The 27,135-nt window shown below is 37.3% G+C and overlaps 1 protein-coding gene and 1 pseudogene across 1 annotated transcript; both read right to left on the bottom strand.

The window, feature by feature from the left end:
• Positions 1 to 682: 682 nt before the first annotated feature.
• LOC107786712 (T-complex protein 1 subunit zeta 1-like) lies at positions 683 to 9,177 on the bottom strand. The gene is made up of 15 exons (XM_016608228.2): positions 8,096 to 9,177; positions 7,949 to 8,012; positions 6,514 to 6,649; positions 5,864 to 6,015; positions 5,716 to 5,763; positions 5,308 to 5,400; positions 4,406 to 4,512; positions 4,205 to 4,319; positions 4,032 to 4,118; positions 2,786 to 2,990; positions 2,563 to 2,657; positions 1,697 to 1,765; positions 1,481 to 1,588; positions 1,272 to 1,390; positions 683 to 1,036 (listed from the first exon to the last, which is right to left on the bottom strand). Exons 1-15 carry the CDS (start codon positions 8,227 to 8,229, stop codon positions 961 to 963), a joined length of 1,608 nt encoding a protein of 535 aa, XP_016463714.1. The 5' UTR covers positions 8,230 to 9,177; the 3' UTR covers positions 683 to 960.
• Positions 6,209 to 6,314, bottom strand: LOC142179698 (small nucleolar RNA snoR69Y; annotated as a pseudogene).
• Positions 9,178 to 27,135: the final 17,958 nt, after the last annotated feature.

The following is a 27,135-nucleotide window of genomic DNA, read 5'->3' as shown; positions in this document are numbered from 1 at the left end:
CATCTTAGGATTCAGACCCCACCTATAGTAATATACTGATTTGTTGTTATTGTTATCATCTCGTAATCTTAATTTTCACTATAAAATAAATGTAAAAAATTTCATACGTTTGAATAATTCAAATATACTTTGGAATGATAAAATGACTTGATCCACTTGGACAATCAAGTTTTGAGCCTTAAGTAAGTGCTTTATTAACCTTAGGCTTGAACCCACCTTGTTTGGGACTTCAAATATCAACTGTACCGCTGCATAAACACTCTCTGTGATCCGAGCCTTTTCTGATCATAATCCAAGAATTTGCTCTAACCGTTAGATATTGTGCAATTTCCTTAGCAAACATGATAAGTAAAAATTTCTAGATCAATTTTTTGGATGGCTACAAACATATTCATTTTAAACTTTATAGTTCAAGACATTTGGCTTCAATAATATTGTGTCTTGTGTTTTTTCTTATCTTCTCAAGCAAAGAAAGAAACTCTTGTTTTAAAATGAAATATCATTAACGTTTTTATTTAGTTTGTTCTGTTATGGAGTATTTATTTTCTTTTTTGCTTGAGTAAATCATCAAACCTGAAAAATCAGTTTCATGTATAACAAGTTTAATCGCCAATTTTAAATTTGGTTTATAGAATATAACTTTAAAAGGTAATACCGAAGTCGTCGAATCGCACAAACTGAAATCCACAAATAAAATACCGAACCATATCGAATTGAATTTACTTCGGTACGATACTGGTATAACATTTTTAAAAGCCAAAAAATAAAAACACTGAATAGAAATCTTTAGAAACCGTATAAATCGACCGATGAACACTACTAACTCTCCACACCTTTTTCATCCCCGCCCTCACCTTTGTTTCTTTTTTCTTCAATTTTCCCCCTAGATAACTCTAAAAAAACAATACGAAGACGGAAACTACAGGAAAATTTTTGAAGTATATCTTCAGACAGAAAAAACTAATTTGGTTTCCTCATGTTTCGTCCAGCACGAATTACTTCATCAACAAGTAACAACTGAGATGCTATAACAGGCCTGTAAAGAAGAAAAGAGTATAGTAAGTAGACACATACAGAAGAACAAAAGGCTTTCTCCCTTTTGTGGCATTTCAAAGGCTAAGGGATATCGAAGAACAAGAGAAATCAAACTCCAGGAAATGATCAATGGTCACTGCAAAGGACTTCCCAGCAGAGTTGATGCTATTTAAGCATGCATAAAACATGTACATGCAGCACAGCAAACAAAAAAGGAATGGAAAGTTCTCACATACCCAGAATTAACAATCTGACGCTTCACGGAATAGTTGTCAAATATACCCTCCATTTGTGGATCTATAGGTTCTCCAGTGTGATGATTTAGTCCGACAACATTTCCTTTGTCATGCTCTCCCTGAAAAGAGTTGAGATGTTTCAAAGACACTGACATAAAGGATCCATTGTTGCATGCATGAAAGATGGATTGGAAGTAATATCTAGATACCGTTAGAGCTATGATCACATCTTGTGTATCAAGGCCAGAGTTCTCAGCAAGTGTCTTTGGTATCACAAGGAGGGCATTAGCAAAAGCTTCCACTCCAAGTTGAGCACGCTGTACGTATATTATCGAGACAAACATAGAGAGTGAGAAGACAGATACAATACTTGAAGATATTTAACAGATAGAAGTAGTGGTAGTGATAAATCCATATACACACACCCCTTTAACAGTCTTTTTCACTTCGTTAATCAGGTGTTGACGAGCTGCAACTTCGAAGGTCCCGGCACCCTGAAAGACAGCATTCAAGACTCACCTCAGTAAGAGGAATTGCATAACCTCCTTCATCAAAAAAAGAGGAATTGCATAACCTCATTTTCATATTACAATCACAAATTGTGCTTCAACACTCGAAAAAACGAGAAAGCTTAAATTCCATAACCAGATATAGGCATATAAATTAAATCCATTAAATTATAACATCTAGTTTTGGAGTCCGAGTTGATTGATTGATTGTTGAAGCTGTAACCTCCATTAATCAGGGAAAAAGAGAACTTGAGGTTATGAAGTCAATAAAGCCTTCCCTTTCAATACATCGTTGTTCGTAAATGTTCAACATAAGACACTGACACTTACTTTGAGGCCCCAACTGAGAAGATAACAAATGATGCACAGGATTATCATGATCTCTAGCAGTATATACTCGCATAAACCGGATCATGCTCCCATGCATCCAGGTTTTTTTTTTTTGAGAACCAAGAAATCCACGAGGGCCAATGACACACGGTTTAAAAGTCGGTGGATAAATGGCCTGCCCTCTACCTTTTCCACTTAAATACCACACTTATGTCTAGTATGGTTCAAACCCGTGGCGTGCACCTAATCCACACGTCATGGTTGCACTCTTACCACTAGACTAAAGCCCTGGGATGCATGCAGATTTTGGTCATCAAAGATAAACAAGCAGCAAAAAACAACAGACAAACAGGTACAAACATCATGTGAAGGAGCATCCATGCTGAATCACACAGATATCCATCTTGCTGATCAAATAACTATTTTTTTATATTTGGCAATGAGTAACATACGAGTACAACTGCTTCATCTTCAATGGTATTTTTGACTGCCCTTAGTCCATCACGAACTGCATCCTTGATTTGAGCTATTGTGTGATCATTAGGCCCTGTAAAAAAAACAGCACTGCAGGTTAAGATCTACTGCTCCAGCTCACGATGATGATAAGCATCACGAGAACCAACAATACAATTAATCAGCAAAATGGTTTAACAATCAATAAGCACCTAAGAGTACCTTTGATAAGAATAGTACAGGAATGAGGATTTTTGACATTTTCTACAAAGGTATACTTCTCTTCACCAAGAACATGCTCATAGACCAGCCCAGCCCAGCCAAGGCAATCAGGAGTTAGGTCACCAACAGAGTTAACTGCCTCCCCACCACAAGCCAAAACCAAACGTTCCATATTTCTCCTCTTTGCCCTTCGAAGTGCGATTATCTAGAACATGAAACAAGTATGATTACATAAAATGTTCTGGAAAGTCGAAAGAAGACAAGTTTTTATGTTCATGTCATACATTTATGTCATGCAATCTCCAGTTTGACTGTTCAAATTGCAATCTATAGTTTAAAGGGGAAAAACACTTTGGGAAAGAAGATCCTAAGTACTGAATGGTACAAGGCCCAGACAGAATGAAAATTTTCCATTGTGAGTTGTGATAATGCATTAAAGAGAGGTGTCAAACTCTACCCTTTATTATTTAAGCAACAGAGGAAATTACTAAAAATAAGAGCTAAAGGTGTAAAAACTTGCATTTGCATGCAGGTGCTTGAGCACAGTGCATTTTAGGAAACCTTGGGTAAAACATCACTAAATAAAAATAGTCTCAATATTTCAACCAACTCAAGCTGTTGCACATGATAAAATGGAGAGAGAGCTTATTGCGTATGTTCTCATGGATCCTTTGATTGAGTCCTGAAAACAAATGATCTGAAAAGGCACAGAACTTACGCAATAAAAGCGAGAGCTCATTGCATATTGCTCTCACAGAACCTTTTTTTGAGTGTTGAAAACAAATGATTTGAGAAGGCACTAAGCTAATGCAATAAATCAGTTTTGAATTTCTAACAAAGAAAAAGAGAAGAGACAAGCAAGCCCCATCCAACTGCTCCATTGTCCTAAGCAGTTCATAATAGAGCTCCACAAGTTTCAAATATCTTTTATCTTTTCATGAAGAGATTTGGAGTTTTTCGGATCTATTCGAGCATTTTATTTCCACTAAGGCCCTGTCCCCTTGCCTTTTTTTCTGTATGCCTAACAAAGGAAGAAAAGAGAGGAATAAAGGGGTTGTAAGCAGTTCCGTATTTTATCAAAACAAGCCCAAGTTGTATAGACATAATCAAACAGACTAATTAGTTCACAAAATGCTAGCACAGCAACCAGAGAAACCAAAATGGAAAAGGCTGCATGCTTGGTAGACTGAATGAATCAGCTAGCAAATTCACTACAAACTGAATAAAGAGAGCAAAGACAACTTACTCCTGCCCGAGCAAGAATGTCAAGAGATGGAGGATCAATCCCCTTCTGATTGATGATAACAAAATTGTTGTCATTTCCAGCACAGACCTGCAGGGAACCAGCAGCATTGAACGTTATACAGATTTTGTTACACTAATATAGAGCAATGCCAAATAGCCACCTGCACAGCATACCTTGTTCTTTAGGTCAATTATCTTTTGCACCCTCTCATCAACAGAACGCCTCTCTGCAGCAACCATTGCCTCTCTTTGCTCTGCATTTGAGTAGAAAAAGCCTGCGTTTACTTCACTGAGAAAGGAGAAGATTGATCAATGGTATGAACTCATCAAGACCAAGTAAACTTAAGCAATGTGAATCTGGATAAACACTATTACCTCTTCTCGTATTCAAGAGAGACATTACAAGTCATAATGTAACAGTTCTCTGCCCGTCTTTTCATGTCTGGATGTCTTGAACCATGATCAAGTACAAGACCCTCAACCTAAAAGCAGCAAAATCAATGAGGTGACATATTAAACATTAGCGCGACTTTTATCTGACACCTCCCACGCCCTGGGCAAAAGGAGGAAAGAAAAAAAATTAAAAAAAAACAAAATTTTCTTCTTCATCTGGCAGCACGAAATATCATGCAGAAGTGAGGCAAGTGCATCCACATATAGGCATTTTGGCATACTTAGTGAAATGTACATGGCTGCATGCAAAAAACAAGCATTACACCATCTCTTTTCAAGACCTCCAACATGGTTAGAATATTCGTCAGCTCCTTTCATATTCTGGTCAATTAACCCAAGGTTTATTAATATATGCATCTTTCACTTTCTATGCCTATCACTAGATGTGTTAGGTCAATTTTTCACTTTCTCTACCCTAATCAGACCGACCTACTTTTTTTCAAACAAGGCCCGTCATACTTTCCTTCCGCAACATCCTAGATAAAATCCAACTTTAAAAAACTAAAGAAGTGTAATCTCAGAGTAAAATTATTTTCGGTACACAGCATTCTTTATTTTACCATCACCTAAACTTAGAAAGAGGTACATTAAACTCGTTTTCATGCATTTAAAATTTTATTTGAAAAGTAGTATCTGCTCCGGAATCGCCAATCATTTTGAAATTTGTAACTCTGATTCCAGTCCAAGAGTTTAAGACTAATCAGAATAGGATGTTCATTATTCTGCTCAGTGTTGTTATCATTGTCAATATCTGACAACTATTTTCACTATTCACAGAAATGTCAATCAAATTGTAGAAAAGCCAAGAGTAGCATTCCACATACCAAACGAGTGTCCACATCAAATTTGTGACGCATGTGCATTATCTCAACCATAAAAAGATCAATAGCTTCTTCAGGCTTGCGAATGCAGAGCACCTATCACACAAAGTTGCAAAGTATGTAATGAACCAAAAACAACCAATATAGTTCATCATGCATCATTGCAAAAGGAAAATCATCAGATCATTAAATCTTAGGCTTATCTCTCCCCTACTACAGGACTTATGCCAAATAGATCAATAAAAGAATTCTGTCCGTTCAGAGACCACCGATCCATCTAACTTTCAGACATGATAGATATCAGCATCAGCCGGACCCTCTTCCCCAGGACACCATGTCTCAAAGAGGATATAAAACCTGACCAAATAGAAGGATCAAATATTTTGATGACTAATAAGAATGGATGCTCACAGCATTAGCAACAATGTCAGTTAGCTGATCAGCCAGTGCTTCATACAACTGCGCCAAAATAATAAATTGGCATTAGCACCAGTAGGAAAGGGAGAGCATATCAACAGCAGAAGCAAAATCTATATCAAATTAAAATCGCGGAAGAAACCTTTGTTCTCAATGTCGTTCTTGCAACCATCTTCAATATCTCTTTATCTGGCTCATTACCCATCACTACAGGAGTCTTAAATTTTTCGAGAAATTGTAGAGTTGCTCTTTTTGCTATTTCAAAACCATCAACTACCACACGAGGATGCATCCCTGCAAGAAAAGGACAAGCATTGGTAACCTAAATTAACCCAAAACAGATAGCAGATACTTATGCATAAGATCTCATAAGGATCCTACAAGTAATACTGTCACTGAAATAGTAAGTAAAAAGAATGAATCTTTCATTGAATGTTTTTCTCTTTCTGAAAATATTTCTTTTTATTTCTTCTTTTCTTATGATGAGGGTGAAGCTCAGACATATATGTGTTGGAAACGGAGTATATTTCTAGACCTTAAAAATAAGGTCTCGTAATGAGCTGAGAAAAAATGTTATCATCATCACAGTCGCACCTTCTTCTGAGAGTTGGTCTCTTTCAATTATATTCATTCTTTTTCAAAGGAGGAGTGCATAAACCATCATAAGCTCGAGGGCTATTTTCATGAACAAGAGTAGCAAAGTTCCGTGTTTTATTTTTCTCTTAAATGTGTAGAATGCATCAAAAGAATAGCAATAAAGTTGCTTGGAAAAGTAAATAATATATGGCAAACCTTCATCTATGCATCGTTCAGATTGTTTCATGAGCTCCCCAATGAAAAGCACAGTAGATGTAGTACCATCCCCACTAGTATCATCTTGAGCTACAGCAGTCCTAGCAATCATTATTGCAGTTGGGTTCTGAATTTGCTGCAGTTTTAAGTTAATAAAAAAGGAAATTAAAACCAACTACCTAGGAGCAACAACAATTATCTTCCACTTATCCTCCACAAGGACAAAATCTTATCTTCAAAATAAATATTATAAATTTAGCCACATTAATGGAGTCACCAGTGATATGCTCACATGGCTAAGACAAGCTTTGGTTCTTAAGAAGTTCATAGATCTTGTCACAAGACCTAGTTTCCACTTCCATGAAAAGATTTAAATATTGATTTTGACTTCTGTGAACACAAAATAGAAACATCGACGCCTTAATACCAAACTAGTTGGGGTTGGCTATATGAAGTCTATATTTATTCCTCTCCTTTTGAGCCCATTGCACTTCAGTACCCACTACTCAATAATTTTTCTTTTAACACAAATAGGAATTCTCTAAACTCCAGACGTATCTCTGCATCAACATGCAAATCCGTAAACAAATTTTCAGGACACTGCCAAGTGACAACATTAACACTGAATATCTGACACCACAAACAGCATGAACTCAACCTGTTTGATAACGTAACGGAAGGCAAAAGCAAGAAGCAAAATACCCAAAAACAAAAAAAGAATACATTTTAAAGGCCAAAAAAAAAACTTGGGCCTAAGTCGACCACGAGGATTAGCTAAAATGGGAGTATTTCCTACGACCATACAAGGAGACAACAATCATACACTTAAAGCAATGTGGAATTCTAACAGCCCCCTCATACCCAAGACAAGCCATGTGGAGCTTGGAGTTAACATGGGAGCCCAAACAAGTAGCCAAACATCATGAATAAGTCCGGTGGTGATACTTAGAGGTGGACGGATCTCTGGTATAACCTATGGGTTCAGGAGAACCCGGTATCTTTTGCTAAGACCCTATATGTGCATTAAGAAATCCACTATATGTGTATAAATGTTCAACTGTGAAAACAGTTATTATTGTATATTAACTTGAGGTCGAGGTTGTGGTAGCAACCCATAAACTTCAACAATGTGGATCCACTTTTGGTGATACTATGTTGGCAAAATGCACCTTGGGCCTAGCTCAAGCTCAGAAACTAGCTCGCATGTGAGTATTTCTCAAGACCATATACTATAGCTCATACATTTAACCGGTGTGGAATTCTAACAGTTGTTTCTGTGTTGCGCCCCTAATGTATGCACTATTTTCTTCATTTGCACATAGTCTTACTTTTTACGAATTTACCCCCCCCCCCCCTAACCTAGTCATTTCTTTGTAAAGTCATAAAATTGAAGGGAACAGAAATGACATAATGCTTGAAGAAAGGAAGAACTGACCATCTCTTTCAACAATGTGTTACCATCCTTAGTGAGCTTAATGTCACCCGCACCGCCAACAAGCCTGTCGTCAAACAAAAAATTAAAGCCTCTAATAAATATGAAGATGAAATCAACGCCAAAAAAAAAAGTGTGTGTGCAACTGACATCTTGATGGTGCCTTTAGGGCCAAGATTGGTTTTGAGAACATCCTGTAAACCCTTGGCGGCGTTGATGTTCATGTGAAGCGCCGCAGATTTGTTGAGCACCTCTGCATTTGGATTCAGTACCTTTACAGACATCTTCAGTTATTTGCAATGCGAGAAAATACAGATCGCGGGAGAGTTTAAAGAGAAATAGAAGAAGTAGGCAAGTGTGGTAAGAGTTCGTTTCTCAACTGTGAGGGCTGGGTTTAAGGGCTTTCTCCAAGGGTTCTTCTTTCCCCCTTTTCTTTTTTCCTTTCCTTTTCTATTTTTATTTTTATTTTTATTTTTTGGACCGATCCAGCCGGTTTAACACTTAATGGACCGCCCGGAATTACCATTTTAAAAGGAAAAATAAATTTTTTTTTGGTCGTAAAGAAGTACTTAATATTAATAGAAGTTAAACGGTAACATGAGTACATGGAGCATGATGCATCATAGGCATCGAACTAACTAAACTAGTAATACTAGGATTTACTACAAGTACCCCTACATGGGGATCATTACTAGACAGAAGATCGGTCCTAGACAATACATTATTATTACAAAAACTAGATATACCAGAGAGCGGTTGTGTTAAGTACTTATGGGAACTACTGTTGTTGTTTTAACGAGCCTCCGGTGCATTGTTCCCGCATGATCTTCCTGGTAGAATGGCTCGACAAAAGGAGGTTGGTTTGCAAAAAGTAGACAATTATTCTCAGATACATGCGTGGCTCCATGTTTAGCTAAACTATTTGCAACACAATTTTGCTCCTTGTAAACATGTTGGATAGGATGCCTGGGTAGTAGAAGTAACAACCTGCAATTATTTATAATGTTAGTATAATGCATAGTAGTCGTTTTGAACATACCGATGATTTCGTGTGCATCTGTCTCAACGACGATGGGTGTGAGTTGTTGTTGCACAACAATTTTCAATCCCATGAGTAATGCAAGGAGTTTTGTCTGATACTGGTAGCTGGGTATGATTTACATGCAAAGCCCATGATCTAATGGCCTTGGTGGTTGCGAAAAACCCCACCGATTCCATAGTTTTTGTGGGTAGATGAGGCAGACCCATCTATGTTTAATTTATAGTGATTTGATGCAGGAGGATGCCATTTAATGTAAAGTGGTGTGGCGTGATGTTTTGTGAGATTGTTGTGTGTTAGAAAATAGTATTCAACTGTCGTATTGATTAGTAAGGGAATATTTATAGGAATATTTTTATGTTCCAAAGTATTTTTATTCCGTATATGCCACAGATGTCAAAGTGCAAAGGGTAGGAGGATGGTGGGAGGGATTTTATGAGGAGTGTATGGTAAGGGTGTATGAATAATCTTATAGAGCCAATCTGTATTATCAGCTTGAGGTGTAGTAGGACCCTGGGATGGAATAGTTAATTTGAGGTATGCCCACAGCTGAATTGCTTTTGGGCATTCAAGAAAAATATGTGTCGTTATTTCAGGGGCCATATGACACTGGGTACATATAGGGGAAGGTAGGATACCTAAACGTGAGAGATACATAGCAGTAGGAAGTCGGTTATGCGCAAGTAGCCAGAAGAAGAACGATATTTTTGGTGGAATTGTTAGTTTCCAAATCCACTTGTAAGAGTATTGTTGAATGATAAAAGGGGTGAGTGACTTATAACTAGATTTTACGGAGAATATGCCATTCGTGGTAAGACTCCAAAAAATCTAATCATAGGTTGTGTGAGTTAGGGGCACGTGTATATTCTTAATGGTAGTCTTTAGTTCGTTTGGTAGTTCAAAAGGTAATTTTTCAAAATATCATTCATGATTGTATTAATAGTCAGAGACTAATTTGTGTTCTGCATGGGATGTGAGTGGTCCAATTATATAGTTGCGAAGGGGAAAATTTTCTTTAATCCAAGGATCATTCCAGAATTTGACGCGTTGGCCATTAGTAAGATTCCATTTATATCCTAAACGGCAGTAGGACCATCCACGAATGATAGCCCGCCAAGTAAATGAAGCATTTCGTTTGATCAGATGTTTGGCTCGTATATATGTATGAAGAAGTACTTGTGCCCACAGTTGGTTTGAGTTTTGGAAAAGCCCCCATGCGAGGCTTGCGTGTAATGCTTTGTTTTTGGTGGTAAGGTTTTGTATCCCCATGCCTCCTTGGTCTAAAAGTTGGGTTACTATATTCCATTTAATAAGATGTAATTTTTTCTTTTGGGGGATTGTACCTTAGAGAAAGTTTCTTTGGTAGCAAGTAAGATGAGAGAGTATATAGTTAGGTATTGTAATATATTGCATGAGGTGATTTGGTATGTGGTTAAGGGTAGAACGAATTAGTGTTGTCCGACCCGCTTTGGATATGAATTTTATTTTCCAACCAACTAGTTTATTTTTGAAATTATCTAATAAGAATTGGAAATCACCTTTTGAGGGTTTCTTTATAAAGATAGGGAACCCCAAATATTTGCCAAAATTTTTCCCTTCATTCATTTGAAAGAGCTGGAGTACTGATGTTTTGGTGGTTGTTGAGCAATTTTTGGAAAAGAAATTTTTTGATTTGTGAAAGTTTATAGTTTGGCCCGAGTGGGTTGTAAAGTGAGTAATAGTATCAACAATTGATTCACATGTAGTATCAGTAAATTTTGCTGTTAGAATAATATTATCAGCAAAAAATAAGTGGGACAACAGAGGTCCTCTTTTAGCGATGGAGATTGGTTGCCAAGCATGATAATCGATTGCTGTGTTTATTGTGCGCGAGAGCATTTCGAGACAGAGGATAAACAAATATGGCGACACTGGGTCTCCCTGTGTATGCCTCGGGTTGGGTTAAAATATTCAGTGGGGTTTCCATTAATAAGGATTGATGTAGATGTTGTTGTGATACATGACATAATTAGTTGAATAAAAAGTTGTAGGGAAATTTAGGGTAACTAGAGTATGACGTATGAATGACCATTCTAATTTGTCAAATGCTTTTTCAAGATCCAATTTAAGAAGCATAGAAGAATTTTTACCCTTCATTTTTTGGAAGCGAGAAATTACTTCCTGGACAATAATTTCATTACCTGCAGCTCTGCGATTTTTCTGGAAGCTAGATTGAGTGGGATTTATAATATGTTTCAGATTGGTTTGAGCCTATTTACAATAATTTTTGTAATTATTTTGTATATAGTATTACATAAGCTTATGGGTCGATATTGGGATATGGAAGAAGCGTGTTTATATTTAGGGATTAGGCAAATAAGAGTAGTGTTGATGTTAGGATGTATCTTATGATCAAGAAAAGCTTTGTGGCAAAAGTATTTGACTGAGTTACCAATGGTGTTCCAATAATCTTAGTAGAAGAAGGGGTGCAACCCACCGGCCCAGGAGCCTTTAACGGTTTAACAGAATGAATGGCATTCAACATCTCATGATCTTGTAGGGGTCTAGTTAAAGAATTTTATTTAGCCTGAGTTAGAACATTAGAAGGTTAGATTGAATGGTGTCTACAGGAAAAAGTTTTTTGTATTGTAAAGAGTGTATGGTAATAATGAGTAATATTTATTTTAATTATTTATGGGTCAGTAATCCAGTTTCCCCCTAGATATTGTAAAGCAGTGATATGATTATGTTTTCTACGATTTAAAGTGGAGAGATGAAAAAAATATTTGTTTGCATCTCCATCATTTAACCAGTTGATACGTGATTTTAATTTTCAGAAGTCCTCCTCGAACCTAAGGAGAAGCTTGAAATCAGTTAGTAATTGATGTTCCAAATTTTTTTGGAAAGTGCTAGTAGGATAGTTTACGGAAAATTGAATACCTCCTAATCGAGCCAAGATTTTTCTCTTGCGTTTAAATATATTCCAAAAGTGGATTTATTCCATTCTTGGACGATTTCTGTGAAGTTTTCAATGGATGGGAGTAGTTGTGTATTTTCATGCCAAGCTTGTTGAACTAATGCTGGAAAGTAGGATGTGTAGCCCAAATAGTTTCAAAGCGAATTTTTTTTTTCGAGGTAAAGGAGAGTGTTTTAGTTGTAATAAAAGGGGACAATGTGTGATGACCCAAAAATATCATCTTTAATTTAAATATTTATTTTTGTGTTTTATGAAAATGTCGAGAACTTACCTGATATGAGTTTAGTGTCACCTGAATAGTTAATGTGAAGGTCGTTCCTTTTCTAGTAATATATTACTTATGAGGCCAATGTTGGTATTGTTTCCATGTTGGGTTACGTTGATTGAATTATATATATATTATTAGGATTGGTTTCTCGGATTCTCTGACAGGTGGATAGACCTAGTTACAAAGGAAACTTTGGCGAAATTTTTGGCAATTTTGGGAGTTAGTAAAAATTCGGGAATATTGAAATGTGCGAAAGAAGAGATAAGTTATGTTATGCATTTGGGGGCGGATTCTACTTCTCATCCGAGGACCATTAACATGATGGATACCAATTGGATATAATAGAGAGTGTACGAAACATACTACAAGTGATATGAGGTCTAAGGAAGGTCCTAAGTCTAAGCCAAGTTGGAAAATTACATAATAGACTAAAGTTGCAAATGAGTACGCACAAGACCTCACTTTCAACGAGCATATCTACATGAATATAACTAATTATGTGATTCACAACATATCATATTAAAGCTCTTTGAGTCTAGTTTCTAACGTTTTAAACCGTTTGTCATTTGGACTTTCCTACAAGAAGTTATGACCAAATTACCAAAGGCTGACGGAGGACTGCGCGGATGCAAAGCATCCGCATAGCATCCGAAAAGAGGGGCTGGCAGTGAAGTGCTGCCATAGCATCCGAAATCTGGGCCTAAAAATACAATTTCGGGGTTCATTTTCTCCATTTCATTTGGACGAAACTTGGGGTTCTTCTTCACCCACTCAAGACCACCAACTCCTCCCATCTTCAAGGTAAGCAATCCCCATTATTTTGGTATGAAATTACATCATTTCTACCTTAGTATTGATGAAATCTACACATAAAATACTTAGATCTTCAAGAAATCTCTTCAAGAACTCAATTGAGGGTTTTGCAAGATTTCTTCCAAAAGGTAATCCTATACCCTTAGACTTACATGTATGGATTTATTATGAAAATTTGAGCATGAATCAAGTATTAAAATTCATGGCATGGTGATTGGAATTCATAAACTCACAATTTAAATGAATACCCATTGTAGAGATTAAAAAGTGATTATTTAATGAAATTTTGTTGGTTGGGTGTAAGTGGTTGGTCACACATATGATGTTGGGAGTATAAATTGTTAAGGAGTGATGGTGGGATGAATTGTTGGATGAAGAAACACCATTTCTAGAGGTAGTTAAAGGCTATGCATTCTAGGTGTTTGATAAATTGTCTAAATGGCTAAACTATGGAATTGGCTACTAATGTTGGCTAAATTCTCTCTTGGAATTGAATTCCATGATGTTCTCGTATGTTTCAAATTAGTTGACTTTAGGGTTTTAATAAAAGATTCACCTTTATCATATGAAATTAGTTCTTACGATTCGTGTTAAGTATTTCGAATTGTTTGTGAATAAATTTGAAGCTTTTGGAGACAAATTCAAAAGGAAAAGTGGTGGTCGAGTAATGTACGACGTATAGGCATGGTGACGAGTATCTATACGTCGGTGTCAAGCATGCCCGTGAGTCTTATATTATGATTTTCATGACTTCGTTGTATTATTCATGTCTTGGTGATGATTTCTATTATTGGGCAAAGTTTGTGGAAGTAATAGTGATATTTGAACATTGAGGGGCGTTGGCTCAAGCTGTATAATGAAAGGTAAAAGTATAAGTGGTAATTGAACCCTTTTAGAGCATTGACTAAAGTTGTGAAGTGAGTTGTGAAGTAAAAGTGAAAAAAAGAAGAGAATCATTACATTGCCTCCCTTGAGGGGATATTGTTGCTTTTAATGCTATCTCCCTTGCCAAGATGTTGATGTTCTTTTGATGTTATTCCCTTGCAGGGAATTGATTGTTGAACTATTGTTCCCTTGCCGGGATTCTTATTGTAATTTCATTTATTTCCTTGCCCTATTATTTGTGATTGTTGTTTATGTAAGGAAAAGTGTTAAAGCACGAAGGGTGATGCCGTGTATTATTTTATGAGGTAGTGTGTAAAGCACGAAGGGTGCTGTCGTGTATTATTTTGTCAGGAAGTGTGTAAAGCACGAAGGGTGATGTCGTGTCGCACGATGTATCATTCCGTGCCGATTATATTGATTTTATGGTGAGGATGAGAGTAAAAGCACGAAGGGTGATGCCGTGCAGTTTACATTGATTTTTATGGTGAGGATGAGAGTAAAAGCACGAAGGGTGATGCCGTGCACTTGTTTGATTTCTGATTCTTGTTGATAATTGAATTGTGGTGTTCCATATATTTAATTGTTGTCCTCCTATTGCCATTTGGTAGTTCCCCGCAACATGTTTCCCCCTCCCATCATTGACTATATATTTCTGCTTCTATTTTCTGTTGTACATTATTTATATGCACATGTTTATTTGGTAGTCTAGTCCTAGCCTCATCACTATTTCGCCGAGGTTAGGCTAGACACTTACCAGCACATGGGGTCGGTTGTGCTGATACTACACTCTGCACTCTTTTGTGCAGATCCCGGTGCTGTAGATTTCGAACCGCAGTGAGATTTCTGCTCCTTGTTCATCAGGCGACCCGAGGTAGTCCTGCAGGCGTTTGCAGGCATTGGTGCCTCCCTCTATCTATTTTCCTGTTTCTTTTATGTAATCCCAGAGACAGTATTTTGTTATTTCTTTCAGACATTTATTTGTAGTACTCTTAAACAGTCTGTAAAGTTGTGACACCAATCTTGGGTAGATTTGTTATGGAGTGGTATTAGCAGGATTATTATAACTTGAACTTGAATCTTCCGCTTGTTAAATTTTGTTGATCACTAACTGTTGGCCTATAATTGTTAACGAATTTAAAAATGGAAACAAGGCAAATAATTCAGTTGATTGGCTTGCTTAGCTTTCACTAATAGGTGTCATCACGACTCCCGAGGGTGAAAAATCCGGATCGTGACACAATGGTCGAAATGTTCACGTGGGAGATGTGTGACAAAGGCGTCTGGGTAATGACTGATCCAGTCATAATTTGCCATAATTCGATCAATACGTTCTAGAATATTATGATTATTGAATTGACATTTGTCCAAGTGTACCGGCTACCTTTATAACCTAGATCACTAAGGTGGCAATAATTTATACAATCAAAAAACTTATTAGAACGTGAATTATTTATCGTTTGTCCTCCAAACTTCTCGTTAGTGTGAGTTATTTCATTAAAATCACTTTTTGAGTCCTTATCTAATAGTGACACTACTTCATCTGATAATGGCTATACTAAACTACCTACTGACAATTCTTTTAACCCTAATACCTTAAGCCTTTTAATTAATAATAAAAACCTAAACCACCAATTTATCCCCACGGCCCAATCAGATAAAACACAAACTCCAACACCTACCCCAACCCATGCAAAAATACTAGAGAAACACGACAACTCACTAGACACACAAGACCCCTCATAACACTCAATCCAATCCCACTCAGCACCCCTACAAAACCTAAACAATCATAATACCTAAACATAAAGCAATGTTATTATCTCTATTACCAACGACGGCTTACCCTTTCCACCAAGCCAAACAATTACATATTCCATGCAAATAACAAATGATGATTTCTCAAACCCCAACACTACAAAAATCGACATAAATCCCACACACAGACTCCAATCCCTCAACCTCAATCGGCCTCTTCCACCACTGATATATCTTCATCTTCACAACAATCATCAACTCCTTTACATATCACACTGCTTCCACGTTCAACTCCTTCAAATACATAAGATGTTCCCCAACCCATTCACTCACCTACACAGACAACCAAACACTCACAACAGGTAGAATACACATCGCCTCACTCACCAGCAAAATCGAGACTCACTCCCCCCTCCACAACTCATAATGGAACCCAACACAATAATCTACACTGCTCAAACACCACATACAACTCCAACTCCAATCTCTTGGTTAGAGATAGGACTACAGAATCATGCTCTCACCTTCACAATGGAGGTAAACCACCAAGAAGTGACAAATACTCATCAACAATCCGAGGGACCTTGCGCAAATAATCACGGAGGGAATGAGCCTAGGGATGGAATCTGTCACGATCTGGACTTCCCACCCTCGGGAGTTGTGATGGCGCCTACTCGTGAAAGATAGGCAAGCCGAGTATTATATATCTTATTACCCTTTTTCTTAACCTTTTAGCAATTTTAAATCAACATGCGATCAACAACAAAATAAAAATAATAATAAAAGAAATGCAGAAGACGAAATATAATAACTTAGCCAAATACTAATACGAAACATTCAAAATATATCTCTACCCAGAATTGGTGTCACAATATCACGGACCATCTACAAATACTACAAACAGTTGTCTGAAAAGAAAGGTTCAATCTGTCTCTGAAGTAAATGAAAATAGAATATAAAAGATAGAAGGGGGCACCAAGGCCTGCGGACGTCTGCAGGACTACACCGGGTCTTCGCTGGACTGAAGGTAGCAACCACTCTAAGGTACAAAATCTTCGGTACCGAGATCTGCACAGAGTGCTGAGTGTAGTATCAGCATAACCGACCCCATGTGCTGGTAAGTGTCGAGCCTAACCTCGGCGAAGTAGTGACGAGGCTAGGACAAGACTTCCAACTAAACCTGTGCAGTTAAAGCTTATACGTGAAGTAATAATAACGGGAACTAGCAGTTAAAAATGGGAAGGGGAACATGCTACGGGGAATATCAAGTACCAACAGTAACTCAGGAGAAAAACATAAAGAACATCTTAAAGTTCGCATCAATAAGAATAAGGAAACAGTAACAAATCAATATCCACTTTTATTCTTTATTGTTGCGGTGCGCAACCCGATCCAAATAATATAAATCTGTTACGGCGTGTAACCCGATCCAAATCATATATTACTGTTGCGGCATGCAATCCGATCCAATCATGCAACCCGATCCAATCATATCTCACTGTTGCGGCGTGCAACCCGACCCCTCCTATCCTCCCTTATTACTCCATGTTGCAGCGTGCAACCTGATCCCATATAATATTCCATGCGGCGTGCAACCTGATCCCAATAGACAATTCAACACCAATAACAAAATAATTCCGGAAAGGGAACAATAAGAAAATAACACTATCCCGGCAAGGGAACCAACAATAAGAATAAACACATCCCGGCAAGGGAACTAACGGTAAAAATTAAATACGTCCCGGCAAGGGAATCAGCTATAACCAAACTTGTACCAACATTTAACTTCACAAATGAAACCTCAACTGGAACCAATACTCAATAATAAACAAATACCACGAGAATAATCATAATTCTTGCCCAACATGGAGAATCAACAACTTAGGCATTTGCAGTACTAATTAAGAATACAACGATTACAATTTAAGACTTACGGGCATGCTTGACAACGACGTATAGGTACTCGTCACCACACCTATACGTCGTACACTACACTAGCACATAGCAAATAAAGCACAATACCTATTCCCTCAAGCTAAGGTTAGACCAAACACTTACCTCGAACTTCCACGGCTACTCAAGCCTCAAATGCCGCTTTTCCTTTAGAATTCGCCTCCAAATTACTTGTATCTAGCCCAAATTAATTTAACAACATCAATAAATGCTAAAAAATTCAACCCCAATGCTAAATTATAGGTTTTCTATCATTCTTCCCAAAAAGTAAAAAATCGACCCCGGACCCGCTCGGTCAATATTCGAGGTTCGAACCAAAACCCGATCACCCATTCACCCGCGAGCCCAAATATGCAATTAGTTTCGAAATCTGACCCCAAAACGAGGTCTAAATTCTAAATATTCAAAAAGTCCTAACTTTACCCAAATTCCTAATTTCTACCATGAAAACTCTTGATTTTTGATTAAAAAGTGATGAAAAACATTGTGTAATTGAAAGAGTAAAGTTTAGAATTGATTACCAACACTTTGGGGATGAATTTGTGTGAAGAAAATCGCCTCTAGGCCTTGGGAGTTTGAAAATATGGAGAAAATGACTTCTGCCTGTTTTGAAATCTGCTTTAAAATGACTAGGCAGGCCTTCGTCGCGTTCGCGATGGGTCAGGCCCAGATAGCTTTCGCGTTTGCGTTGGATGGCTCGCGTTCGCGGAGCTTTAGCTCCTCACATCCTCGCGTTTGTGGTCAAGTGGCCGCGTTCGCATAGAACAAAATCCCTTCCCCCAGTCCCCGGCCAAAAAGGCCTTCGCGTTCGCGATGCAGGTCCGCGTTCGCGAAGGGTAACACCCCCAAGGCTTCGCGTTCACGACCTATGTTTCACGTTTGTGTAAAAGGAATTTTCCTTCAGACTAACTTACCCTTCGCATTCGCGAGAGTCCCTTCGCGAACACGAAGAACAAAACACAAGCACACCAGAAACAGCAAACCTGCAATTTTTCCTAAGTATAAAAACATCTCGTGGCCTATCCAAAACTCACCCGAGCCCTCGGGGCTCCAAACCAAACATGCACACTAACTCAAAAATATCATACAAACTTACTCGTATGATCAAATCGCCAAATTAACACCTTTAACAACGAATTTAGCATCAAAATCAAAGAAGAATCTCAAGAACTCTTAAGTTCAAATTTTAACAACCGAGGGTCCGATTCACGTCATATCAAGTCCGTTTCTTACCAAATTTTACAGGCTCGACTTAATTACCATATCAGACCTATACCGAACTTTGGAACCAAAATATGGTCCCGATACTATCAAATTCAAACACATTTAAATTTCCAAAAATTCTTATAATTTCAATTAAACAATTTTCTTCAAAAATTCATTTCTCGGGCTTGGGACCTCGGAATTCAATTTCGGGCATACGCCCAAGTCTCATATTTTTCTACAGACCCTCCGGGACTGTCGAATTATGGGTCTGGGTCCGTTTACCCAAAATATTGACCGAAGTCAACTTATATTTAATTTTAAAGGCCAAATTAGCATTTTCATCAAATTTCACATAAAAGCATTCTGGATATACGCTCGGACCATGCACACAAATCGAGGTGAGATAAAAGGAGGCTTTTAAGGCCTCGAAACACAAAATTTACTTGTAAATCAAGTGATGACCCAAAACAAAATCTATGGCATGTACCATTGGTCTATGATGCAAGCCCTTTATCTTGCACCATACCATCCTCTCCATCTTCCAACACCAACCTGGGATCCCACTCATCTCCATCCCAATCTCATTCAAATGCCTTTTTACCCGCCACTAACACCAACTCGTGCAACCCCTTGGATACAACCATACTCCGTTCCACAACCACACTCACCATTGTTGGAACCCCTTCCACCTCTACTCCCCTCACTACCACAATCCCCACCCCACCTTCCAAATCCAGCCGCACAAAACAATATTTTTCAGCAAGAACTCGCAACATCAGTGGCTTACAATAGGGAGACACGCCCGATTCATGCTTGGCTTAATGGCATCAGGGTCTTTGTCCAAAAGGAGGAATATGAAAGAAAAATCCACATACGCTGCCCTCCAAATCTCATAAAAGCATCCCTTCGTCTAAGACCCACCACATATCTAGAGGTGGGAAAATATGCAATTCTCCTACTTCCAACACTACGTCTATGCCCGAGGGAGAACACCACCACCCAGGGGAACACACAGAGCAGCCAACTGCTCACCCCAAACAATAATAATATGAATTTAATTATATGGAACTGTAGATGAGCTCAGTCCGTTGATTTCCGACGTAATTTTCGCTCCCTCCTTGATTACCATCACCCTTCTCTTGTTGTGCTTCTAGAAACTCACTATGCAGATCACCAACATATGAAGGAGGAATTTAGTTTTACGGGTATGGCTGAGGTGGCTGTTATAGGCCAATCTGGAGGTATTGTCATACTATGGAATTGTAACGAACTTACAGTAGGACCAGTGGCCACCACACAGTAGGAAATACACTGTCATATTCAGGTACATCCTTCTCCTTTTAAGTGGTTATTTACTGCAATATATGCTAGCACTGATTTAAGTAATAAACAAATTCTGTGGAATAATCTTATGTGTTTATATGATAATTATAAAGGTCCATGGCTTATAGGAGGGGATTTTAATGAAATAACTCACGCTAATGTAAGTTTGGAGGACAAACGATAAATAATTCATGTCCTAATAAGTTTCTTGATTGTATAAATTATTGCCACCTTAGTGATCTAGGTTATAGAGGTAGTCGGTACACTTGGACAAATGGTCGATACTCAATAATCATAATATTCTAGAACATATTGATCAAATTATGGCAAATTATGACTGGATCAGTCATTATCCAAACGCCCTTGTCACACATCTCCCATGTACACATTCCGACCATTGTCCCCTTTTATTACAACTAAAATACTATCCTTTACCTTGAAATTTTTTTTGCTTTGAAACTATTTGGGCTACACATCCTACTTTCCCAGCATTAGTTCAACAAGCTTGGCATGAAAATACACAACTACTCTCAGCCATTGAAAACTTCACAGAAATCGTCCAAGAATAGAATAAATCGACTTTTGAAAATATATGTAAACGCAAGAGAAAAATCTTGGCTTGATTAGGAGGTATTCAATCTTCTGTAATCTACCCTACTAGCACTTTCCTAAAAAAATTGGAACATCAATTACTAACTGATTTCAAGCTTCTTCTTAGGCTCGAGGAGGACTTCTGAAAATTAAAATCCCGTATCAACTGGTTAAATGATGGAGATGCAAACACAAATTTTTTCCATCTGTCCACTTTAAATCGTAGAAGATATAATCGTATCACTGCTTTACAAGATTTCAAGGGAAACTAGATTACTGACCCATAAATAATTAAAACAAATATTACTCATTATTACCATACACTCTTTACAACACAAAACACTTTTTCACGTAGACACCATTCAATCCAACCTTCTAATGTTCTAACTCAGGCTGAACAAAATTCTTTAACTAGACCCCTACAAGATCATAAGATCCTGAATGCCATTCATTCTTTTAAACCATTAAAGGCTCTTGGACCGGATGGGATGCACCCCTTCTTCTACCAAAAGTATTGGAACACCATTGGCAACTCAGTCAAATACTTTTGCCACAAAGCTTTTTCTTGATCATAAGATACATCATAATATCAACACTACTCTTATTTGCCTAATCCCTAAACATAAACACGCTTCTTCCATATCCCAATATCGACCCATAAGCCTATGCAATACTATATACAAAATAATTACAAAATTATTGTAAATAGGCTCAAACCAATTCTGGAACATCTTATAAATCCCACTCAATCTAGCTTCCAGAAAAATCGCAGAGCTACAGATAATGCAATTATTGTCCAGGAAGTAATTTCTCGCTTCCAAAAAATGAAAGGTAAAACTTATTCTATGTTTCTTAAATTGGATCTTGAAAAAGCATTTGACAAATTAGAATAGTCATTCATACGTCATACTCTAGTTACCCTAAATTTCCCTACAACTTTTATTCAACTAATTATGTCATGTATCACAACAACATCTACATCAATCCTTATTAATGGAAATCCCACTGAATATTTTAACCCAACCAGAGGCATACACATGGAGATCCACTATCGCCATATTTGTTTATCCTCTATCTCGAAATGCTCTCGCGCACAATAAACACAACAGTCGATTATCGTGCTTGGCAACCAATCTCCATCGCTAAAAGAGGGCCTCTGTTATCCCACTTATTTTTTGCTGATGATATTATTCTAACAACAAAAATTACTCCTACTACATGTGAATCAATTGTTGATACTATTACTCACTTTACAACCCACTCGGGCCAAACTATAAACTTTCACAAATCAAAAATTTTCTTCTCCAAAAATTGCTCAACAACCACCAGAACATCAGTACTCCAGCTCTTTCAAATGAATGAAGGGAAAAATTTTGGCAGATATTTAGGGTTCCTATCTTTATAAAGAAACCCTCAAAAAGTGATTTCCAATTCTTATTAGATAATTTCAAAAATAAACTAGTTGATTGGAAAATAAAATTCTTATCCAAACTGGGTCGGACAACACTAATTCGTTCTACCCTTAACCACATACCAAATCACCTCATGCAATATATTACAATACCTAACTATATACTCTCTCATCTTACTCGCCACCGAAGAAATTTTCTCTAGGGTACACCCCCCAAAAGAAAAAATTACATCTTATTAAATGGAATATAGTAACCCAACCGTTAGACCAAGGAGGCCTGGGGACAGAAAATCTTGCCACAAAAATAAAGCATTACACGCAAGCCTCACATGGTGACTTTTCCAAAACCCAAACCAACTGTGGGCATAGGTACTTCTTCATACATATATACGACCCAAACATCTAATCAAACGAAATGCTTCATTTACTTGGCGGGTGATAATATATAGCTGCTGTAAAAATAATAACCGATAAATATATAAAAATTTATATATTTTTTGTACATACATATACATTATGTATATTATATATACAAATTTTATATACTTTTTCAATTACTTGTGACGACCCGGCCGGTTGTCTTAAGAATTTACGCCCCGATCCCCTATTAACTACTTTCTTTGTATTTATTTTTGCTATTTTAATTTGCCGGAATGTTCGGTTTTGAGTTTCCGCGAGTTTTGGGACACTTAGTCCCTAAATGAGAACTTAAGTGTTAGAAATTTGACCGTAGTCGGATCAGTGTGAAGATGGCCTTGGAATGGAATTCCGATGGTTCTGTTAGCTTCATTGAGTGATTTTGGGCTTAGGGGCTTGTTCGGATTGTGTTTTGGAGGTATGGAGTAGATTTAGGTTTGAATTGGCAAAATTGAATTTTTGGCGATTTCCGGTTGGTAGGTGAGATTTGGATATAGGGGTCGGAATAGAATTCCGAGAGTTGCAGTAGTTCCATTATGTCATTTGGGATATGTGTGCAAAGTTTTAGGTCATTCGGATGTGGTTTGGTTGGGTTTTTGATCAAAAGCGTAATATAGAAGATTTTGGAATTCTTAGGCTTGAATCCAATGCGAATTGGGTGTTTTGATATTGTTTTGAGCGTTCCGAAAGTTGGAACAAGTTTGAATGAGGTTATGGGGTATGTTTGGTTGAGGTCCTAGGGGCCTCGAGTGAGTTTCGGGTGGTCAATTGGACCATTTCATGATGTTTGGAGTTGCAGAAAATTGCAGATCAGTGTTGCAGAGAAATGACCTTCACGTTCGCAAGTGGGTCCTTGCGTTCGCGAAGGGCTGGGTGTTTGGTCATCGCGTTCGCGTGAGGTGGATCGCGTTCGCGTAGAGGAAAAGTGATCATCTGGGTTTGAGGTGTTTTATTCATCATGTTCGTGAGAGGGGGAACACGATCCTGAAGGGTGGTCTGAGTAAAGCATCGCATTTGCGATTGGAAGGTCGCGATCGCGAAAGAGGAAATTTGGTCAAAATTATTTTGTGCTTCGCGAACGCGAGGCTTTGACCGCGTTCGCAACGAAGGATTTCAGGCCTGGGCAGAAGGTTTAAATAGTCATCTTGTCCGCAATTTTGAGGTTTATTTCTTCCATTGGTGGTCGTTTTTGGAGCTTTTTGAAGAGGATTGAAGAGGGATTTGGGGGGAAGCATTTGAAGGTAATATTTTTGACTTCATAACTCATTTATATGTGATTAAAGACCTAATTAGTGGTGAAAAATTTGGGAAAAGGGGTAATTAGGGCTTGAGATTAAGAGATCTTAAAATGGGTATTTGAGGGACCAATTGAGGTCCGATATTGGTACTTTTGGTATGACTAAACTCATGAGAGTCTGAGTATTCTAGAAATGTAAGTTTTACCGGATTCCGAGACGTCGGTCCGAGGGGCATTTTGGTTATTTTACCTAATTTCACGTATTAGCTTAGAATTTCTTTGTAGAATCAGTTACTTGAAGTGTTATTTACATTATGAAATTGAATTGAATAGATTCGGTCCATTTGGAGACGAGTACTCGTGGCAAGAGCGTGGTTTCAGATTGATTTGAGCTGGTTCGAGGTAAGTGGTTTGCCTAACCTAGTGTGGGGGACCTTCCCCTTAGGATTTGGTATATTTGGTAATTGAAATGCCTTATACGTGAGGTGACGAGTGCGTACTTGTACTAATTGTTAGAAATCCAGTTTTTATTAAGTAATTACTAGTATGTTCCTTTCCTGTTTTTATTATTTGCACTATTAAGCCTGTTGTTAGCTTAGAAAAGCATGTCTAAGTGACTTAATTGCTTTACTTGCTCAAACTTCCTTACCTGAATTTCGTGAAGCATGCTAGGCTAAAATTACTTGTTTGCCTTAATATGAAATTGCCATTTCTGAATATTTTCCTGTTGTTGCTGTGTATTTACATTGGGACTACGGATGTGGGATTCCGGTAGCTCCCCTTGCACAGTTATATGGAACTACGGGAATGCACCTGGTAGATTTCACCAGTACTAGGTCTTTACATTTGGGACTACGGAACGGGATTTCGGTAGATCCCCGCGCACTATGAGTTGGACTACGGGACAAGATCCCATCCATTGGATATGTATATTTGGGGACTACAAGACGGTATCCTAGGAGATCCCCGATTGTTATTTTGGTGCTGAACCGTATTTCTTTCTGTGTTTATCTTGTCTTTGTAATAGTTGTTATTGTCGTTATATCTGGTGTTGCCTTTATTGATGTGCTTATTTATACTGTTCTGTTCTACACTGTTGAACTTTATATTTTATTTAACCTCAGTAGTGCCCTGACCTTCCTCATCACTACCTGACTGAGGTTTGGGCTTGGCACTTACTGAGTACCGCTGTGGTGTACTCATGCCCTTTCTGCGCATGTTTTTCATGTGCAGATCCAGGTACCTTGACTCAGACTTACCATTCTTGAGGCGAGGCGACCCTTCGGAGACTTCGAGGTATATCTGCCGCGTCCGCAGACCGAGGAGTCTCTCTCTCTCTCTCTATTCTCTCTTGTAGTTACAACCCTTCTGTATTTACTTGTTTTTGACTATTCTGGAGTTAGAGCACTATGTAATATCCTTATCTTGTGATTCATGGGTTTCCGGGTTTTGGGAGAGATATATATATATTGGATTTGAGAGTTATATTTTGTATGCTGAGCGACACTTTTAAACGCTGTTTAATTACTCTATTTCTGTTTAAAATTATTTTTTTCCGCAAATTGGTTGTTTTCCGCATTATTAGGCTTACCTAGTTGTAGGGAACTAGGTGCCATCACGAAGGTTCACGGAGGGCGAACCGGGGTCGTGACACTACTAAATATAAATAATTTTTGGCACGAGCTAAAAGTGATAACACCCCTCATTAAAACTAGTATATCGCAAAGATAATCCACACCTATAGTACAAGTGATAATGAGAATGATATATAACATACAATATAGTACACTAAAATAGTTTAGGACTTAAGTGATATATAAACATTGACATTATTATAAATTATACATTATTGAATTTCTTAGAAGCCAATTACAGTTAACCCTTTTTATAACAGTCTCGTTTGTTTCGATATTTTTTTGCTTTTATAGTGAATAACTGTTATACACCTATAACAACATTTAATGTTTAAATATATTTTAGCTGTTATAGATAAGAATTATCCAAAAATCAATTATTTTTCCCTTTTTAATGTTACATATAAAAAGATAAGAAAATTATTCAAATTTAAAATCTTCAAAAGATATGCATATTTCACTAGTTAAATATTGAGGAAAGCTAATATATTATTGATAAATTCATAACTATATGTATAAAGATTTAAACTCTAAGGCAAACTTTTTAAAGCTACCTATAGAAATAAATTCTTTCAAGATTGATAGAAGAACTTTGTAATTATAGCTTTTTCGTAGATTTCATTCTCTTACTAGTGATGTAACGCTTGAATTGGCGAAGATTTGTGGCCAAATTTTCAGCAAAAATGTATCCAATAGTTTTCCCTTAAAGATAATCTAAGAGCTTAACAGTTAAATTTTCTATCTAAATATTTTTTGAAATTCTTCCAATGAAAAAGATATCATGTGCAAATCGTCAAATCTTATATCTTATGCAGGATAGAAACTTTGTTTAAATGCAAGATAGAAACTTTGTTTAATAAAAAAGATTGTGTGCATATTTTTAAAATTATTATTAGTAATATTAATGATTCTATATGGTTGTTATAGAGGGGTAATTTACAAAAAATATTTTGTTATAAATATGGATATTGTTGTTATAGGTAAAAAGTTGTTATAGAGAGGTAAAATATAAATTAAAATCAGTTTTGAGGAAAAAATTGACTTTTATAGTGAATAGTTGTTATAGGGATGATGTTATAGAGACGTCTCACTATACATGCTACTCCTAATAGCACATGTACTAGTAACTGCAAAGTTTGTTAAGTGACTTGTTACAGAACAATTATAATTTGTGTACAACTTATTTATATTTTTATTACATAGGACCACCAACAACAATCAGTAAAATCTCACAAATGGGGTCTGGGAAGGATAGTGTGTTCGTAAACCTTACCCTTACCCCGAAGAAGTAAAGAGGTTATTTCCGAAAGACCCTTGACTCAAGAAGATGCAAATGACGAGAAAAGAAGGGAATGGACAATATATTAGTACCATCAAACAGAAACCAAAGAAATAATAACGACATCATAAGAACTAGAAAATAGTTGAAATGCAATAACAAAACCAGAAAATAAGCCCCGATGCTATGAACAACGGAAGGATAGTGTGAACACAACATTAAATACTAGCACTCTAAGACCAACTCTATCAAACTAGTCTCACCCCTGGACTCGACTACGTCCTAACTTACAACCCTAATACTCGACCTTCACACCTTTCTATCAAGGGTCATGTCCTCGGAAATCTGCAGCAACGCCATGTCCTGTCTGATCACCTCTCTCCAATACTTCTTAGGCCTCATTTGTTTGCACTTAATGAAAAT

This window comes from Nicotiana tabacum, chromosome 3 (genome assembly GCF_000715075.1).
Source record: "Nicotiana tabacum cultivar K326 chromosome 3, ASM71507v2, whole genome shotgun sequence".
In the NCBI taxonomy this organism is placed as follows: domain Eukaryota; kingdom Viridiplantae; phylum Streptophyta; class Magnoliopsida; order Solanales; family Solanaceae; genus Nicotiana; species Nicotiana tabacum.
The sequence above is the reverse complement of the archived record's forward strand: the minus strand, read 5'-3'. Positions and strand labels throughout refer to the sequence as shown.

Excerpts from the sequence above, each read along its gene's own strand:
- LOC107786712 (XM_016608228.2), bottom strand. The coding sequence starts at position 8,229 with ATGTCTGTAAAGGTACTGAATCCAAATGCAGAGGTGCTCAACAAATCT. Across the intron at positions 6,016-6,513 it reads TGAACGATGCATAGATGAAG|GGATGCATCCTCGTGTGGTA; the intron begins GTTTGCCATATA and ends CTTTTCTTGCAG. Across the intron at positions 4,320-4,405 it reads TCTCTTGAATACGAGAAGAG|TGAAGTAAACGCAGGCTTTT; the intron begins GTAATAGTGTTT and ends CTCCTTTCTCAG.